Genomic DNA, 19,524 nt, shown 5'->3' with positions numbered 1-19,524 from the left:
TCAATATATAGGCGATTCACCTATATGTAAAGTATGGCAATTAGGGAGAAAAAAAAGTTAAACTAAGACCTAAACACAGATTGGGGGTGTGGCAGAAAGTCTGACACCCAGCATTCCCACCAACCTGCTCAGGTGGCCGTCTTATGTATGCAGAAAAAAATGCACCGCTCCGGCCACGTTCACACGTTCAGTATTTCCCACCAGTATTTGTAAGCTAAAAATCAGGAGAGGAACAATCAGAGGAAAACTGTAATCGAAACAAGTCACCACTTCTGTATTTATCACTCACTCCTGGTTTTGGCTTACAAATACAGATGCAATATAGTGACCAAATACTGAACGTGTGACCGTGGCCTTAGGTTGCAGTACCTGGAGTGGCAACTAATCTCCCATTCACTTGAATAGAAGTCGGGCTGTAGTATCTGAGAACATGCACTCAGAGCTGCATTGGCATGTCAGTCCAGTATCACATACACGGGATGTCTCAACACTACTGTATAAACTACCGTTAAGCAATGTTCTTATTCGGTTTTTTTAAAAAAAAGTAACAATTTATCGACCTTTATTAAAAGATATAAAATATTTTTCAAACAAAAATAAAAAATTAACAAATTTATATATATATAAAAAAATACAAAATGTAAAAAAAACCTGGGACTCGAGTACAAATAGATTTTAGCATTTGGATGAACAGCTTTCTCAGTCACACACACGAAAAACAAAGACACACCAAAAAGTACAAGTGCAAAATCTGAAAGGCTCCGCAACGCCAGGTCATAAGTAGAAAACTGGAAACATTACGTGGTCGGGTGATGGACATGATCAGAGGACCCAAGCTGCCTAGACAATGGAAGGACTGGCTAAAAAGAGACCTGATCAGCCGGTGATGGTCGTAAAACTCTATATAAAAAGTCCAATTCATTCTATATATTATTAGATATATATGTAAACATTTAAAACTGAATGCAATTTACAGGTTATTAAACACAGGAGAGGAGAGGGAGGAATTCTGACGTCGCGACTAAAATTGCCATCTTGTCCAAGATTGCTTCATGCCGGGGCTACGTCACCACATTATGAATGGTACTGGGACCCGCAGGGTACTGTGATAAGCAAGTCTGACAAATCCGGAACCGGTTGGATTTTTTACAACTTGTTTGTTGTGGTCATAATACCCTGCGACCCCATTCACCTGTAATGTAGTGGCATCACAAAGCGATCTTTGGCCGCCAAAGACGCTCCAGCCCAAAATCCTCGTGACGAACCAAGCTCCCATGAGAAATCCGTTCCAAATATTTCTGCAATCGGTGGACTAGCTCTTTAATGTAGTTATCCTAAATACCGGTGAACGTCTGGTCGATGCAGTGAAGCCGTAATGAAGCCGCGCGCTCGGTGATCGGCTCCGTTCTGCAGGCCTTTTACTTCCATAGGAAGGAATATTTGTTGGAGCCGTTGTGCAGGAGATCCGGTATTCGCTCAGAATAGTTTTGGAAGCTGGCGAAGTCTGTTGACATCCAAGATGTCTCCCGTTGAGCTGCCGGGGCCTTTTTTAACAGACTCCCTTGCAGTGAATAGCGGGGGGCTTCTTCTATTCTCCTTTTCGGGGTGTCCCTTTCCTGAGACAAGTTTTGCTTTGTGATTAAGATCTTTTAAGAAAGGCAGAGAGCTCTCAGAACCGGATACCTCGTTAGTTATGTTTCTTAAGGTATTCGCCTCCGTGTTCTTAGTAGGGTCTGAAATCTCCTTGTCTGAAATTCTCCAGTGTGAATGAGGTTGAGACATAAACTCCAGAGTCCCGTTACTCAGGGACACATCGGGGGACAGTCTGCAGTTTCTGTCGCCCGTCTGGTGGCTTTCTGATGGCGAGTCGGCCTCGTCATCGCTGCTGTCGTTACTCTCGATCAGGTTATAACGCTTCAAGTACTTCTTAGTGGCGAAGGACAGGTTGTTGAGAGAGATTACGCTCAGACCTGCCGCGCTCTTCTCTGGGTTCCCAGGAAGGAGATTGTGAAGAGAGGAGGAATCTGGGGCTTTGTTTTTGCTCGCATGGTTCAGAGACAGCTGCGTCAGCTGAGATTCGCTCAGATACTTCAAGGCAATGGCGTTCGCCTCCATGCTCAGGTCCACTCCATTGGGGATGAAGCCGCTTAAGCCGATATTAGTAAATGACATGTAGTTTAGTCTCGGGATGACCGCCTCCGGGCTGATGGAGGCAAGAACGCTGCAGAGAGAAAGACGACAATGTAAGGAAGAGATACCATTGTTTTAAGTAAAAAAAAAAAAAAAAAAAAAACCGCGTTAAACCGCACCTTACACCCATACGGCCTTAATAGGCTTAGTGGCGCACGTCGCTGCCAGGGGGTCAGCCCAGCTACAAAGTCCAATCCATAACAAAGAAGAAGACAGCGCCACACCGGTCAGTGAAAAATGACTTACAGATTTAATCTGCCATCTGCGGCGACGTTTCGGTACAATGACCTTTATCAAGCACAGTCTGACACATGTTCCAACCACCATTATATACTACTAGCACCACCCCTCATTACATAATCCACCAATAGGAGTATAGCACCATAAAGGTAAACACAAATGAATACACATAAATACATTTACATATATAGAAAATACATTACAAACACATAGAAACAATGCTGCATCATCTAACAAAGACATACTAGCCCTGATTGCCAAAAATCCAAAGAACCAGCCCACTACAATGTAATCCAGATCCCCCACATGGTGATATAAACAAACCGCAGTCCTCCAATAGATCAGTAGCATGCGCCGTAGCTAGGATACAGGCCAACCCTCCGAATGATGTCATCACGGCCATAGTCCAATTGGAAGTCGATCAAGAGCTGTTGTCTCTAGTGACCTGTTTATATTTCTTACAGTATTCTTCAGGTATATTGTTTTTAACCATCTTTGTTATATATATTTGCTATATCTAAATAAGTTTTGTTATTCTGTATGTGTATGATGTATCTGTATTAGCAATGATGGGCCCTATCAGACCAGCTATTTGAACATGATTGACAATTCCCCCGATATTTAATATTCTGTGTTCATTATATGACTTGCCCCCCCCCCCCCCCACTTCCCCCCCCCTTTTTTTTTTTGAGGGGAGCTATTGTACTACTTGGTGTGTCCATGCATGATGCACTTGTTAGTTCACGGTGCTTGGTTCACACCAGGGAGACCAATTAGCATATATGGAGAGGTCTATTGTAAGTTGGCGGAGTTTATCTTCTATGATGCAGATATTTTGCATTTTTGTCAGTATATGTTGGTTAGATCTGACATATATGTGCTGTTAGGATACGGATGTTATTGTCCCTGTATAGCTGATCAAGCAACTGCTGCTCGGAGATGGTGAATCTGTGCAATGCTGTTACAGTTTAAATGTAATGTTTAAGGCTACGTTCACATTGGCGTTCCGCTAATGTGCGTCGCTGTTGCGTCGGCGACGCGCCCCTATGTTTAACATGGGGGACGCGTGCGTTTTTTTTTTTTTGTTGCGTTTTCCGACGCGTGCGTCGTTTCCGGCGCTAGCGTCGGACGCAGGAAGGTGCAACAAGTTGCATTTTTCGTGCGTCCGATTTTCGTCGAGGGGCGGCGCACGCGTCGCAAGGCGCAGCGTTTTTTGCGTGCGTTTGCGCGCTTTTTTTGTGCGTCGTGCGTTGCGTCGCCGACGCGGCGGCGCGCAGCGCTAATGTGGACGTAGCCTAAGGGATTTGTGTTATATTATATATAGCTGCTTTTTTCCTAATTATCTCATGAGTCTCAGCTTTGAATCAATAGACTTTTTTATATTGCCGGATTGCCATATATTATGGAGAAGTATCTACAATCGTCAGCGCATGGAAGTCTTGTGGGACATGGATGTCACTGCCCCTGTATGGCTGATCAAGCAACCGCTGTTGGAAGATGGTGAATCTGCACAGTGCTGTTACATCTGCGGACTTCTTCTTGGAATTTGTCTGTGTTATACGCAGGAGAGATCAGATTGGACTTACATGGCTATTGTTTTTACCCCTGCGATCATGTGAAGGACGTTCGAGTATTTGATTGGACGACGGTTACCATGGCTTCACTCTGGGGGTGGAGTTATGTCCTGGAGTTTGTGGCCGTCATGCTCAGTGGGGTTTTATTGCAGGAATGAACTGGACTTGCGCAGCAATCTTATCCACCCCTGTGTTCACATGACTCTTGATCGACTTCCAATTGGACTATGGCCGTGATGACATCATTCGGAGGGTTGGCCTGTATCCTAGCTACGGCGCATGCTACTGATCTATTGGAGGACTGCGGTTTGTTTATATCACCATGTGGGGGATCTGGATTACATTGTAGTGGGCTGGTTCTTTGGATTTTTGGCAATCAGGGCTAGTATGTCTTTGTTAGATGATGCAGCATTGTTTCTATGTGTTTGTAATGTATTTTCTATATATGTAAATGTATTTATGTGTATTCATTTGTGTTTACCTTTATGGTGCTATACTCCTATTGGTGGATTATGTAATGAGGGGTGGTGCTAGTAGTATATAATGGTGGTTGGAACATGTGTCAGACTGTGCTTGATAAAGGTCATTGTACCGAAACGTCGCCGCAGATGGCAGATTAAATCTGTAAGTCATTTTTCACTGACCGGTGTGGCGCTGTCTTCTTCTTTGTTATGGATTGGACCATTGTTTTAAGTGTCTGTGACAAGCATGGCACACACTGGAAGGATCTTTACAGTGTCAGGATCATAGAGTCAGTCATGTAAAGTATTGGGACTTTTCTCCGCAGCCCAAACACCCCCAGGACGGTGTATAAGAGCAGAAAATAGCTGCTGGACTAGACCAAAAAATGGTATGCACACCCAGGAAATACAAAAGTCAAAAATATATTCTTTAATTACACCTCAAAGAAACAACAAACACAGAATAAAACCATTTAAAACAGGCCTAAATATAGGACCAATAGGCCCCACCCCTAAACAATGGTACATAGTGTAACATAGCGAAGCATAATAATGCACAAACCCAACAGCATAAATAATGTGCCAGGCTATGTTGATGCCAATATATAATGTCCCTTGTACATGAATATAGTACAGCAAAAAAACTGACAGATAAGTAACAAAAGATCTAATTTGACAGATGAAACAGTTCGAAACACAGTATACTGTAGTCATAGTTAAATCCAATAAATAACAATGATGTGCACACATGAGTAATACCATAACAATGCTAACCATGGCACGCCCATGATAATACATAGGCAAACTATAGGCATGCCTCCTAGCCTGAGCAAAATGATAATAAAGCACCCCCAGATTAAATTAATAACTAGGAGTGAAACATAATACCAGTATAGATATGAGGCGATAAACCCATAGAGTCAGTCAAAAGGTGACAAATGGTGCCAAAAAATTGAGTAAAGAAGGCAGCACCGGTGCTGAAAGATCAGGTCAGTATAGCATGGTCAGAAAAGGCATGGGACCAAGTAAGGGGTGAGGCAAGAGCCCCACGCGTATCGCTGCACCCGCAGCTTCGTCAGGGGAAGTGAGGTCGTCAGTTGTTTCAGAGGTATATATACACATATAAATAATCATAAGATGAATACGAACCGGTGTGCAGAACCGGGTTGGCACGCCAGTCGCAGCCGCCGCATGGAGCACTTCAGGAAGTGGCTATAGCCGAAAGTGTATGTCATTGTCATGGTGCCCATGCACATGCGCAACGGCTACACTAGGGGGAGCAAAGCGCGCACGCGCCGATAGAATCACCGATCATAGGCGCAGGACAGAGCAAAGTATGTGCTGCACACAGGAAAGAGTGAAAGGCAACCATAGTGCCGCATGCTCCATGCGGCGGCTGCGACTGGCGTGCCAACCCGGTTCTGCACACCGGTTCGTATTCATCTAATGATTATTTATATGTGTATATATACACCTCTGAAACCTCTGAAACAACTGACGACCTCACTTCCCCTGACGAAGCTGCGGGTGCAGCGATACGCGTGGGGCTCTTGTCTCACCCCTTACTTGGTCCCATGCCTTTTCTGACCATGCTATACTGACCTGATCTTTCATCTTTGTCACCTTTTGACTATGGGTTTATCGCCTCATATCTATACTGGTATTATGTTTCACTCCTAGTTATTAATTTAATCTGGGGGTGCTTTATTATCATTTTGCTCAGGCTAGGGGGCATGCCTATAGTTTGCCTATGTATTATCATGGGTGTGCCATGGTTAGCATTGTTATGGTATTACTCATGTGTGCACATCATTGTTATTTATTGGATTTAACTATGATTGGATTTAACTATGACTACAGTATACTGTGTTTCTAACTGTTTCATCTGTCAAATTAGATCTTTTGTTACTTATCTGTCAGTTTTTTTGCTGTACTATATTCATGTACAAGGGACATTATATATTGGCAACAACATAGCCTGGCACATTATTTATGCTGTTGGGTTTGTGCATTATTATGCTTCGCTATGTTACACTATGTACCATTGTTTAGGGGTGGGGCCTATTGGTCCTATATTTAGGCCTGTTTTAAATGGTTTTATTCTGTGTTTGTTGTTTCTTTGAGGTGTAATTAAAGAATATATATTTTTGACTTTTGTATTTCCTGGGTGTGCATACCATTTTTTGGTCTAGTCTTTTCTTCTTTGTGCTTTGTTCATGGTATCCTACAGACCAGGTTTTGCACCCTGCTTTGCTATAGATGCAGGGGTGCACCCCTTATATACGATCTTACAAACTTTACCCACGATATATGTGCAGGTGACCAGCAGCTATATATATTCAATCCATAAATGCAATAAAAAATATATTTATAAAGCCAGGATTGCTTTGTGCAGGTCACTGCACCCCTCCCCAAAAATGCACTAAAAAAAGCCATCAAAACATATTGTGTGCCCTAAAATCAATAAAAAAATTTCAGTTTAGCACATAAAATAAGAAAAAAAAAAAAAAAAAAAAAGCTCCAATGGAAAAATGAGAAAAAAAAAAAAAAAAGTTACAGGTCTCTGAATACGGCAGTGACAAAATCCAAGATTTTCATCCTTATTTTTCCCACCATTAAAATAAAAAAAAAATAAAAAAATAATATATATATATATATATATATATATATATATATATATATATATATATATATATATATATATATATATATATATATATATATATATATATATAAATTTTGGTACCACATTGATATGAAGAATCCCATTTTCAGGCAATTTTAATAGCAAAATGAACTATATAAAAACAAAATGCAAAAATCTAATGACAAGGTTATGTCTCCCCCATCCCCCAATTGATTTTTTCCCCATTTTTCAATACAAATACGGTAAAATTACAGCCATTCAAGGCAACTAGTCCTGCAAAAAACACAAGTGACGTGGCAGAGAGTGGGATTTATGGATTTTTGGAATATAGAGAAGAAAATTAAAGCATATTTAAAAAAACAAAAAAACAAAAATAAGTGCATTTTGCACAGGCTGCATTAAAATACAGAAAACCAAAGTGCAACATTTTCCAATTTCATAAAGCTCTGTAAAAAAAAAAAAAAGGCATATTGTGAGAACCCATAATTTGTAGCAATAAGCGGTTTTTGTTTTTTTTTCAATCATCATAAACTGCATCCAAAGTAGCATGCGAGAAAGCAGTCTTGGATGAATCCCATCACTGATCAGATTGACACTACGCAGCCATATTCACACCACAAAAAGTGCTGGCAAGTGCACCGAATGCCTGTATGTAAAAAGGGTTGACAAATACAAAAAAGATCTCTGTATGCAAAAATTACCAGGCGTTATCCGAACTGTCAGACTTGCTCGGCTTCGTGTCTGAGGTTTGTTGCTCCATGTTCACGCCTAGTGACCGCAGCTGCTTCATCGTGGCCTTCAGTACAGTGTCCTGCTCCTTCTGGCCGGTCCCAGCTGCTAGATTTTCACTGAGTTTCTCTGCGGGAGATTCACAGTCTCTGGACTCGCTCTCACTGGCTGAGCTCTTCAGTAAATGGTTAACCTGACTCTGGAAATAAATTACGTAGAATTAACATCAAAACAAGAGCGAGTGATCTGGTTTACAAGCAGATCGATACGTTGGGTTACACTAAGGGTTAATCCCTCTAATAAGTCATTATTGCATATGACTGTATATACGGCTGCCAACACTCATCCCAAGAAGAGGGACATACGGGGTATTTATTAGCAGCTATATACATCTACAGCAAATATACCAGCCAACAGGGTGCCGAGGTATCTAAGCCAGACATCAGAGGATGAATGGAGAACCCCTCCAACATGCTGCGTGATCCTATGTCAGAGCCTGATAGTTTATATAATGTGTAATTTATGCATTATTTATCTGACATTATTAATAATTACGGTATGTAATGGCTGCATAATGTGCGCGAGTGATAAAACGACATATCTATTACTTTAATATTTTTTTTTCTAAATTATGGCCTCCTCAAAGTATATATATTATGAGTAGAGTGTGCTGTCTTACTATAATCATCAATGCACGTCCCAATAATTTACGAGGAAAAAATTAGGGATAAAAAACAAACAAACAAAAAAAAAAACCCTTACTAGTAAGTCTTTATAGAACTTTTGTGGGGGCAGACCCGGCAGGTCGGCACCATTTGGGTTCCCTGCAGCTCCCAGGCTGGCATTTCCCAACAATCTGTCGTTATATTCTGGCTGCGGCGAACAGGATTCATTCCTTGTGCTGCAAACACTGAAAGGAGAAAAATCAAAAAGGGAGAAATTAATTCAGTTTTCATGACAAATAGATATTTACTTAAATGTTCGGATAAAGAGCTTGGACGGGAATTTTAGAGACAGGTATTTTTTTTAAAGAATAAATATTAAAAATGCAATGCAATTGCAAGAATATTAGATACAAAACACACACCCATTAGCATAATGAAAATGGATAATGCTACAATCTGTGGTTATAGAAAATACCCACAAAAAAACCTTAACTGCTCCAAAATAACAAAGTATAAACAAGAATAACTTGAAGTATGAATGGCTAAAAATATTTATTTTAAGGATTACAAAACGTTTTTGATTAAGTAGAAAATTAATATGTACAAAATGCAAAAAAAGAAAGACAGATGTAACAAATCGCTGATAAAAAGCACACATATAATCGGATGTCAAAGTCTACCCACAGGGTATGTGTGGAGTTTCCAAAAATGGTGATCAAAGTGGTCAAAGTATCCACCATTGCATCAAATACATCTTCTGACAAGGAAAAAGAGAGACCACCTTACCCATTATTGGAGTAGGTAGAGAAAAAAAAAAATGAAGTCCTCGACGCACGTTTCGCTCTTCAAGTCATTAGCTTTCTCAAGGGGAGGTAGACTTTGACATCTGACTTTTTTTTTTATCAGCGATTGTTACCCACCTGTCTTTTTGCTTTTAGTACATATTTTTCTTTTTAAATCAAAAAAAGTTTTGTAATCAATAAAATAAACCTTTTTAACCTTTCAAACACCAAGTTATTCTCCTGTAAGTGCAAGAATGTAGAACGCTGCAGAAAAGTGAAGATAAAGGATGCAGCCATTAGCGCAGTTGCCCCGTACTGGCGCCTGCACGGACGATGATGGAAAACGAGAGGACTGCCTGGGAGTTAGGGAACTACATGTCCTACGATGGAAGAGTCTTGGTGGAGGCTACTCACGGTGCCGATGCGGCAGGAGAGAGGTCGCCGCAGTCTGTCAGCTGACTGCTTTCTGCAAAGCTATAGATGTCTACAGCCTGTAAGGAGGAAGCGATGGTGCTGCGGCTCGCATCTTGCTCATTGTTCACGGCGGCGCTCAGCTCTTTGCAGAGGTCAGACTCATCCTGTTTGTCCATCGTCGCCTCTTCCTCAGGACATGGAGGAGGGCTCCAGTACAAGCTTGCACCTAGAAGGAGGGTAACACATACAGCCATGATCAGGGAGATATATACAGAGGATACATAAGAGAACACTGGAGGCAGCGCCCCCCCCCCCCCAGATTGAGGCACCAGGGATGGGGGTCTCAAAAAAAAAAAGAAAAAAAAGTTGCCGCAGTAATGGTAAGGAAAACCCACGGCGTATTCCATCACCAGCTGGGTAGACGAAGACTCAAACAAATCTCATCTACTCATTGCACGGATAATGACATGTAGGACAGATATTAAAATCCGGAGTGTGACGATTCCCTCTGCAACAAACAGGAGGCAAATCCGCGTAAAAAATGCAGAGTTCGTCTACCAAGAGCTATGTAAAAATTTGCTGAAAATCTGCTACGACTGAACATGCTGCAAGACAATACGTCCACGCTTTGTTGCATTTTTTTTTTTGGGTGTAGGGGGGGAATTAAACCATAGGAGCCCAACAGAACGCCACCATAAACCATTATAAGGCACTGCTGGCCTGAGGTGCGATGGATTCGGCAGTCTACCCGTGTTATTTTACTAGGAGAAATTATTTCCAGTTGCAAAACCGGTTTTTACGTACCGGTAATAGGGTTTTACGGAGCCACGACAGCACCCCTACGAGAGAGGGGATCCGCCCACCTTCCGGACAGGAACCTACAGGATTTAAAGGGGCGGTCCCCCTCACCACTCCAGTTTGTGTTTCAGAGTATAAGGGACACCGCCATTGAGTTAGTACATAAACATATACACTTAAACATTACTAAATACCATCACCTACTAAAGAGTGATTTTTAACAAGAACACTTTCCCCAAAGGGTGCAGAAACCAGTGAATAACTACGGGGGGAATGTGCGGGTGCTGTCGTGGCTCCGTAAAATCCTATTACCGGTACGTAAACACCGGTTTTCCTATCGCCACGACAGCACCCCTACGAGAGATTTTCAAAGATCAATCACCTGGGAGGGACTACAGCACTAAGTACTGCACGGCCAAAAACTAAATTGGCCTCTGAAGATAAATCAAGACGATAATGTCTATAAAAGGTGGAAGGAGATAACCAAGTTGCCGCCTTACATATTACGTCTATGGAGACGTCCGCTCTTTCCGCCCAGGATGAGGCCATGGCTCGAGTGGAGTGGGCCCTGATGCCATCTGGTGGTGTCTGGCCTTTAGCAGTATAAGCAAGATATATGGCATCTCTTATCCATCTGGCGATAGACGCTTTAGTTACACTCGCCCCTTTCCTTGGATTCTGAAAGGAAACAAACAGAGCCCTACTCTGCCTCCATGGTTCTGTTTTGTGTAGGTACTCTAATAGAGTTCTTCTGACATCTAACATGTGATATTTCTGCTCGTCAGCTGAATTCGGATTGTCACAGAAAGATGGTAAAATTATTTCCTGACTTCTATGAAATTTGGAAGCTACTTTTGGTAGGTATGCTGGATCAGGTTTTAACACTACCCTGTCCTGAAAGACCATTAAATAAGGAGGGTCTATCGACAAAGCTTGTAAGTCACTCACTTTCCTAGCAGAGGTCAGGGCTACTAGGAAGGCTGTTTTTAAGGTTAAATTTTTTATGGAGACAGAATCTAATGGCTCAAAGGGAGGTTCTGTTAAGGCGTCTAAGACCAAATTTAGATCCCATGGTGGTAATCTAGAAATATATACTGGGTTACTACGTTCAGTGGCCCTGATAAATCGGGAAACCCATCTATTTCCCGCCACATCGCTGTTATATAACGCTCCCAAAGCTGATACTTGGACTCTAAGGGTATTTACCGCCAAGCCCAATTCTCTGCCCCTCTGTAAAAACTCCAGAATAGCCGGAATTGGGACCTTGCCAGAAAAGGGATTTTGGTAGAAGGCAAGGAACTTTTTCCAAGTTTTAGCATAGATTTTAGTGGTAACTTCTTTCCGGCTATTTAAAAGGGTAGATATGAGAGCCTCTGAAAACCCTCTTCTCCTCAATAACTCCCTCTCAAATTCCACGCCGTCAGATGCAGGGATTCCACATTGGGGTAACGGAATGGACCCTGAGAAAGAAGCTCCGGGCTGGTCGGCAGTACCCAGGGGTCGGACACAGACATTGCCCTGAGTAACGAGAACCATGCCCTCCTGGGCCAAAAGGGGGCAATCAGGATCACTCTCGCCCTGTCCTCCCTGATCTTCCTGAGGACTATCGGGATTAGACACATTGGAGGAACGCGTAAGCCAGAGGAAAATTCCAATGTATTTGAAGGGAGTCTATTATACAGGGCTTGTCCGCCACCCGAAGAGAAGCGAACTTCCTGGTCTGCCTGTTCTCTCTCGTTGCGAATAGATCGATAACGGGCAATCCCCACAGGTCCACTATCTGTCTGAACACCCGTCGATCTAGAACCCATTCTCCCTGACGTAGAGAATGACGGCTGAGGTAATCTGCCTCTGTGTTGAGCTCTCCTCGAATGTGAACAGCTGATAGAGAGCGAAAGTGGGCTTCGGCTATTTCGAGTATGTCTGTGGCGGTGTTCATTAGGGATCTTGACCTTGTACCCCCTTGATGGTTGAGATACGCCACTACTGTTGTGTTGTCTGTCTGGACTCTTACATGTGAATCCTGCAGAGATGGAAGCAACCTGAGTAAGGCCTTCTTTACTGCTGTGAGCTCTTTACAATTTGAGGACTCTTGAGCCTCTAAGAGAGACCATTGCCCTTGAGTCCAGACATCTCCTATGTGAGCTCCCCAACCTATTGGACTGGCATCGGTTGTGACCGTGTTGTCTGGTACTACACTCCAGCGTACTCCTTTCCCTAAATGTCTTCTGTTTAACCACCATCTCAGACTGTGTAGAGTGGTGGTGGACAGCCTGAGTCTTCCGCCTAATTGCCCTTGAAGACTCCTTTCTGTATCCAAGACTTGGGCCTGCAACACTCGAGTGTGGAATTGAGCCCACTGGACGGCTGGTATGCAGGACGTTAGGGATCCCAGAAGGGACATAGCGTCTCTTAAAGTCAGATCTGGCTTCCTTGTTACCGTACTGACTTTGTGCACAATCCTCTGCTTTTTCTCCTCCGGAAGGAAACATTGTTGCACTTCCGAATCCACCAGAATACCTAGGAAGGTCTGAGTTGTTGATGGGTCGAGTCTTGACTTCTCCATATTGACTATCCAACCCAAGTCCTGTAAGGAAGATATGACATGATTTAGGCGAGTACTACACTGGCCAAAGGAATTTCCTACTACCAGGAAGTCATCCAAGTAGGGTATAATTAACGTATCCTGTTCTCTGACATAGGCCATTACTTCTGCCATGACTTTAGTAAACACCCTCGGTGCCATAGATAGACCAAAGGGCATTGCAGCAAACTGAAAGTGTCTGACCTGGTCGTTTAAGCGCACCGCCATTCTGAGGAATTGTTGATGATCCTGGTGAATGGGCAGATGGTAATACGCATCTTTTAAATCCAGGACTGTCATATAACATCTGGGAAAGAGAAGATTAGTTGCCGTTTTAATAGATTCCATCTTAAAGGCATGATACTCTAGATGTTTGTTTAATCTCCGTAAGTTTATGATGGTTCTAAAGGATCCATCTGGCTTGGAGATTAAAAATAAAGGGGAATAGAACCCTTTCCCCTGTTGATGTTTTGGAACCTCCACTATGACTTTCTTCCGTCTTAGCATTTGGACCTCTTTTTCAAGGGCCTTTTGTAGGTCTAAGGCAGAGGTCCCCAACTCCAGTCCTCAAGGCCCACCAACATGTCATGTTTTCAGGATTTCCTTAGTCTTGCCCAGGTAATAATTGCATCACCTGTGCAATGCAAAGGAAATCCTGAAAACATGACCTGTTGGTGGGCCTTGAGGACTGGAGTTGGGGACCTCTGGTCTAAGGAATCAGGGGCAGTTAAGATATAAAATTCCGAAGGTCTTTCCCGGAACTCTAATTTTAACCCTGAATTGATTATACCTAGAATCCAATTGCTCGAAGTTATTTTGGCCCACTGAGCATGGAAGTATTTTAACCTGCCCCCTACTGGAAGATCTCTATTAACGATAGTTTCTTCTTCTTGAGGAAGATGACGAAGCGAACCTTTCTTTTTTGGGTCTGATGGTTCCCAGTCTCGGTTGTGGTAAGGTCTTCGGTATTGGAAGCGTCTCCTGAAGGTATTCCTAAAGGTAGGATTGAAAGCTTTAGGAAAACCTTTCTTCCTATCCTCAGCCTTAGCTAGGATATCATCCAATACCGGGCCAAACAGGTACTCACCCCTACACGGTATTGTACACAGTTTAGCTTTCGCCTGGGCATCCCCTTTCCAGGTCTTAAGCCATAGGGCTCGGCGAGCAGCATTTGAGAGACCTGCTGATCTTGTCGCCAATTTTGAAGAATCCACTGACGCGTCCGCTAAATACGCCACCCCTTCACGTATTTGCGAAAGTGAGTTCAACATCTTGTCTCTGGGCACCTTGGACTTCAGCTGTTCTTCTAGTTGGGATATCCACACCATGACGGATCTAGCCGTACACGTGCTAGAGATAGCAGGTTTGAACGCCCCTGCAGTTGATTCCCATACTTTCCTCAAAAACATGTCCGCCTTCCTATCTGATGGGTCTTTCAGAAGGCCCACGTCCTCCAGCGGCAAGGTACCGGCTTTAGATGTAGAAGCCACCGCTGCATCCACTTTCGGGACTTTCATCCACTCTGCCAGCTCATTATCTTCAAAGGGATACCTTCTTTTAGCTGATGACGGAAGGAAACCCTTATCCTGCTTATCCCATTCTCTTTTTATAAGAGTCTTAACCGTATCCACCACCGGGAACGCCTTACGACTCCTCTGGCACAAGCCCGCAAACATTATGTCCTGTGCGGACCTTGGTTCCTTGCTCTCTGCAACACCCATGGTAGCTCGGACTCCTTTAACTAACATGTCCATGTTGTCCACAGAGAAACAAGGCCTTCCCTCTTCATCTGAGGAGGATGGAGATGAGGAGCGGGAACATTCCCCTTCTTGCAGAGACAGGCTTGATCCTGGCGATATGTCCCTGCCCGACCTTTCCTGGCAGCTGCCTCTAAGGGAATAGCTAATTTCTTCCCTGATGACCGCTCTAAGGTCTGATGACCGAAGGGGAGCTTCCTCTTCTAAGGTCTGAGATATGCATGCCTGACACAGCCTTTTGATATAACTGTCAGGCATTGGTGTCATGCATAGAGCACATTGCTTGTGCTTAGATTTTGTGGTCTTTTTTCCCTAAAACAAAGCACAAATAACAGACCATATCAGCACCAGGTGTCTGATTTAACACTCACCATAAGGCTGATTCTCTGAATACCAGTTCTGGAGGAGTAGGATCCAAATGTGACGCTGGGGCGCTCGGACGCTGCTGCCCCCGTACCACGCTGCTGCTGCTTCTCCTTGAGCGGCCGCTACCGCTCTTACTGCGCTGTTCCGTTCCCTCTCCATGAGGGTGCTCGGCGTCCCCTACTGAGGACATGGTTGCGCGCCTCCTATCCTAGGCGTCGCTCTTTTACAGCGCTGCAGCGCTCCTCCCCCGGCAGCGTACCAACTACTTCCGGGTTCACCAGCGCCGGTGTGGACGCTGCACACCGCGGACCAGGACGGCACTGCCCGACTCCTGGGGCGCGCTCCTCATGGCCAGACGAGGGGGGGTCTGCACGCAGGACACCCCCGACGCTGCTTCCGAGCTCCCGATTCCGCCGTTCCTAAAAGACACCGCGCGGAGGCATGGAGGCCCAGGTAAGACTGCTGATCCTGCAGGCTCCCGCCGTCCGGACAGGAACCCAAACTGGAGTGGTGAGGGGGACCGCCCCTTTAAATCCTGTAGGTTCCTGTCCGGAAGGTGGGCGGATCCCCTCTCTCGTAGGGGTGCTGTCGTGGCGATAGGAAAATGTACAATTTATCAAAACAGGGTTGTTTCTGCACGAAGGGAATTGATTTCTGAAAGCCACAGACATCAATGGGACAAAAGCAGAAAGTTTGGAGAAGTGTAAATTTACCATTAAAAAGAAGCTACCGCAAAATAATAATAAAAAAAGATATATACAGTATATATAAATATATTTAGAAGTATCTACCAAGTACATTGTTCAAGAGCGCCTATATTTAGAAGCTCCATGCTGATACTTTTAGTCCCCGCTAGAATAATGTAAGGATATACTTAATTGGACAACCAAAAAGAAACGCAATATCCTAAAAAAATACTTTATTAATGATATCTAAAAATTCTCAGACAAATATATATACTTAAATGTATGCTACCAACATCAACCACCTGGGTTCGGGTAGGCTAGGAAAAAAATCAGGGAGTAGTAACAAAAATATTCCTGACACAGTCCCTGTTAGGTGGCCCTATAATAGCTTTCACCTACCTAACAGCGGAGGTTGGCACCCTAAATTTCGATATGGCGCCCCCGCTCCACGTCGACTGTCCCTTCTTGCCCTACTGGGCCCTACCAGCTACCCATACCCAGGTCCCCACAGACATACACACAGATTGACCAGAAGGTCACACTAACCAAAAACGTGAAAAGGTGTAAAAAAGTGAAAAAAAGTGTAACAAAAACGTACTAAAAACAGCGCAGCTAAAAATGTGATTTTTTTTATGACCTCTGAGTATTTCTGAGCACAATATATCTGTGCTCTACTGTACCCCATAATTTTGGTTCCTGATCACTGTTAGTGTACCATTATTTCATTAAGCAATATCTACAACATTTTGCTGATATAACCTTGGGGTAGACACGTTATCTAGTGGACTTTTACGCAGCACATTTTTTGCTGCGCTGTTTTTAGTACGTTTTTGTTACACTTTTTTTCACCTTTTCACGTTTTTGGTTAGTGTGACCTTCTGGTCAATCTGTGTGTATGTCTGTGGGGACCTGGGTATGGGTAGCTGGTAGGGCCCAGTAGGGCAAGAAGGGACAGTCGACGTGGAGCGGGGGCGCCATATCGAAATTTAGGGTGCCAACCTCCGCTGTTAGGTAGGTGAAAGCTATTATAGGGCCACCTAACAGGGACTGTGTCAGGAATATTTTTGTTACTACTCCCTGATTTTTTCCTAGCCTACCCGAACCCAGGTGGTTGATGTTGGTAGCATACATTAAAGTATATATATTTGTCTATGAGAATTTTTAGATATCATTAATAAAGTATTTTTTAGGATATTGCGTTTCTTTTTGGTTGTCCACTTTTAGTCCCCCCAAGCACCGAGCCTGATTTCAGTCACTATAGATATTCTGCTGGTCTTATACTGCCCCCTGCTGGCCAGTTCACGATACTTGTGTCAAAATCTCAAGTACAGTTATTTTTTCAACACTCTTCATAAAACAAGGGCAAATTTTAGAGCCTCACTAAGCATTAAGGAAAATAAATTGAGGCATCTCAACGCCTGCCTCATCAATTCGGGACCCCAATTGAGCTGGGACTCTGCCCTCTCTTTCAAACCACACATCCAAGCCCTTGGCTTCTCCTGCAGACTCAAACTCAAAAATATTTCCCGGATCTGCGCATTCCTTGACTACGGCACCACAAAACACTAGTGCACACCCTTATCTCCCGCCTCGACTACTGCGACCTCCTACTCTCCGGCCTCCCCTCTAGCACCACTCCAATCCATCCTACACTCTGCTGCCCGACTAATCCACCTGTCCCCCCGCTATTCCCCGGCCTCTCCCCTATGCCAAGCCATTCACTGGCTTCCTATTGTCCAGAGGCTCCAGCTCAAAACCCTAACCATGACATACAAAGCCGTCCACAACCTGTCTCCTCCATACATCTGTGACCTCGTCTCCCGGTACTTACCGGCACGCAACCTCCGATACTCACAAGATCTCCTTCTCTATTCCCCTCTTATCTCCTCTTCCCACAACCGCATCCAAGACTTCTCCCGTGCTTCCCCCATACTCTGGAATGCTCTACCACAACATATCAGACTCTCGCCTACCATCGAAACCTTCAAAAAGAACCTGAAGACTCATCTCTTCCGACAAGCCTACAACCTGCAGTGATCCCTAGTCTACTGAACCGCCGCACAACCAGCTCTACCCTCTCCTAGTGTTTCATCACCCATCCCCTGTAGACTGTGAGCCCTCGCGGGCAGCGTCCTCTCCTCCTGTACTTGTGTGTGCCTTGTTTTTTGCTCATGTTTAATGTATTTGTCTATATTTGCCCCCTTTTCACATGTAAAGCGCCATGGAATAAATGGCGCTATAAAAATGCATAATAATAATAATACTAATAATAATAAAGGAGCAGTGAATACTCTTCTGCCACAGGGATGTTGTTGCCGCTGTCACCCCCAAAACTCAGATTGAACTATTTATACATTTATGAAGGGCACTCTCATCTGCCTCTCCCTCACAAGTGAGGGATGAGAACGTAGTCGTGCACACCGACACTGCACGTGCGCTCATCCCTTGCAGTGTATGTGCGAGGCTGGGGATTGAGATCAGGCAGCGCCCCTAATCGAGTGCCGTCAATCACCATAAGGGGATGTGCAGCGGATGATAGCTGATGAGCACTTGGCCACACCAGAGCACCAAAGTCACCACATTTACAGATCAAAGAAAAACTATTTTATGTAGAAGGAAAACTATAAAAATACTGGAAAATACATGTACTGTAGATTTTACTAGACATCAGGTCTTCAATATGAATTTCTAATTAGTTCAAATATTTTTTTTTTAATGTGGTTATTTTTGTATTTATTAAATATAATTTTGCCAAACCATTTTGTGGCATGCGATGAGAGCAATGACCATCACTGAAGAAATAGTAGTTTCCTTTTTATGCTTCTATTTCACATACAAATCCCTGCAATGAGTAATAGCAAAAAAATTGCAAACACTAGTATAAATGGTACCTGTGCCGACGGCTATGCTGACGCTGGTTTTCCTCGAGTGCTCGGCTTCTTCCGTTTCGGTGGCTACGGATTCTGCCACCTTCTGTGTGGAAGACGTGGTCTGGGGAGAAGCGGCCTCCTTGGAATTACTCTGGGCTTCTAACAAGCGCTGAATCTGCAGGGCGGACACACAACTACACAGATCAGACAACATGGCGCACAAGGTCATGATCACAAAGGAACAGGAAACCTAGAGAGGAGAGTAATCAAGAGAGAAGGTCTCCCCCTGCTCCACCCCAGTGCAGTAAATCTTGTAGAAACCCTGCACAGAACACAGGGTTAATTGCTCTGATCTGTTCCATTTTAAACTGTGGAACAAGACACATGGGGGGTCCTGCTGCAGTCAGTTAGCTTACGGCCAAACACATGTGGGTCCTGCTGCAGTCAGTTACCTTACGGCCAGACACATGAGGATCCTGCTGCAGTCAGTTACCTTACGGCCAGACACATGAGGATCCTGCTGTAGTCAGATAGCTTACGGTCAAACACATGTGGGTCCTGTTGTAATCAGCTACCTTAAGGCCTCACACATCTGGGTCCTGCTGTAGTCAGTTGCCTTACGGCCAGACACATCTGGGTCCCGCTGTAGTCAGTTACCTTACGGTCAGACACAGATGGGTCCTGTTGTAGTCAGTTAACTTACGGCCAGACACATGAGGGTCCTGCAGTAATCAGTTACCTTACGGCCAGACACAGGAGGT

General features: G+C 44.0%; 1 protein-coding gene across 2 annotated transcripts in view; it reads right to left on the bottom strand.

Moving 5' to 3' along the window:
- Window positions 1–536: 536 nt before the first annotated feature.
- Window positions 537–19,524, bottom strand: part of STIL (STIL centriolar assembly protein) — a 49,756-nt gene continuing 30,768 nt past the window's right edge. For both annotated transcript variants that reach the window (XM_069737962.1, XM_069737963.1), the window contains 5 exons: window positions 18,785–18,938; window positions 9,703–9,928; window positions 8,604–8,751; window positions 7,814–8,040; window positions 537–2,221 (listed from right to left, as the gene is read on the bottom strand). In XM_069737962.1, coding sequence (XP_069594063.1) covers window positions 1,477–2,221; window positions 7,814–8,040; window positions 8,604–8,751; window positions 9,703–9,928; window positions 18,785–18,938 — 1,500 coding nt within the window. In that variant the 3' untranslated portion in view covers window positions 537–1,476. The remainder of the gene's footprint in view (window positions 2,222–7,813; window positions 8,041–8,603; window positions 8,752–9,702; window positions 9,929–18,784; window positions 18,939–19,524) is intronic.

This window comes from Ranitomeya imitator, chromosome 8 (genome assembly GCF_032444005.1).
Source record: "Ranitomeya imitator isolate aRanImi1 chromosome 8, aRanImi1.pri, whole genome shotgun sequence".
In the NCBI taxonomy this organism is placed as follows: Eukaryota; Metazoa; Chordata; class Amphibia; order Anura; family Dendrobatidae; genus Ranitomeya; species Ranitomeya imitator.
The sequence above is the reverse complement of the archived record's forward strand: the minus strand, read 5'-3'. Positions and strand labels throughout refer to the sequence as shown.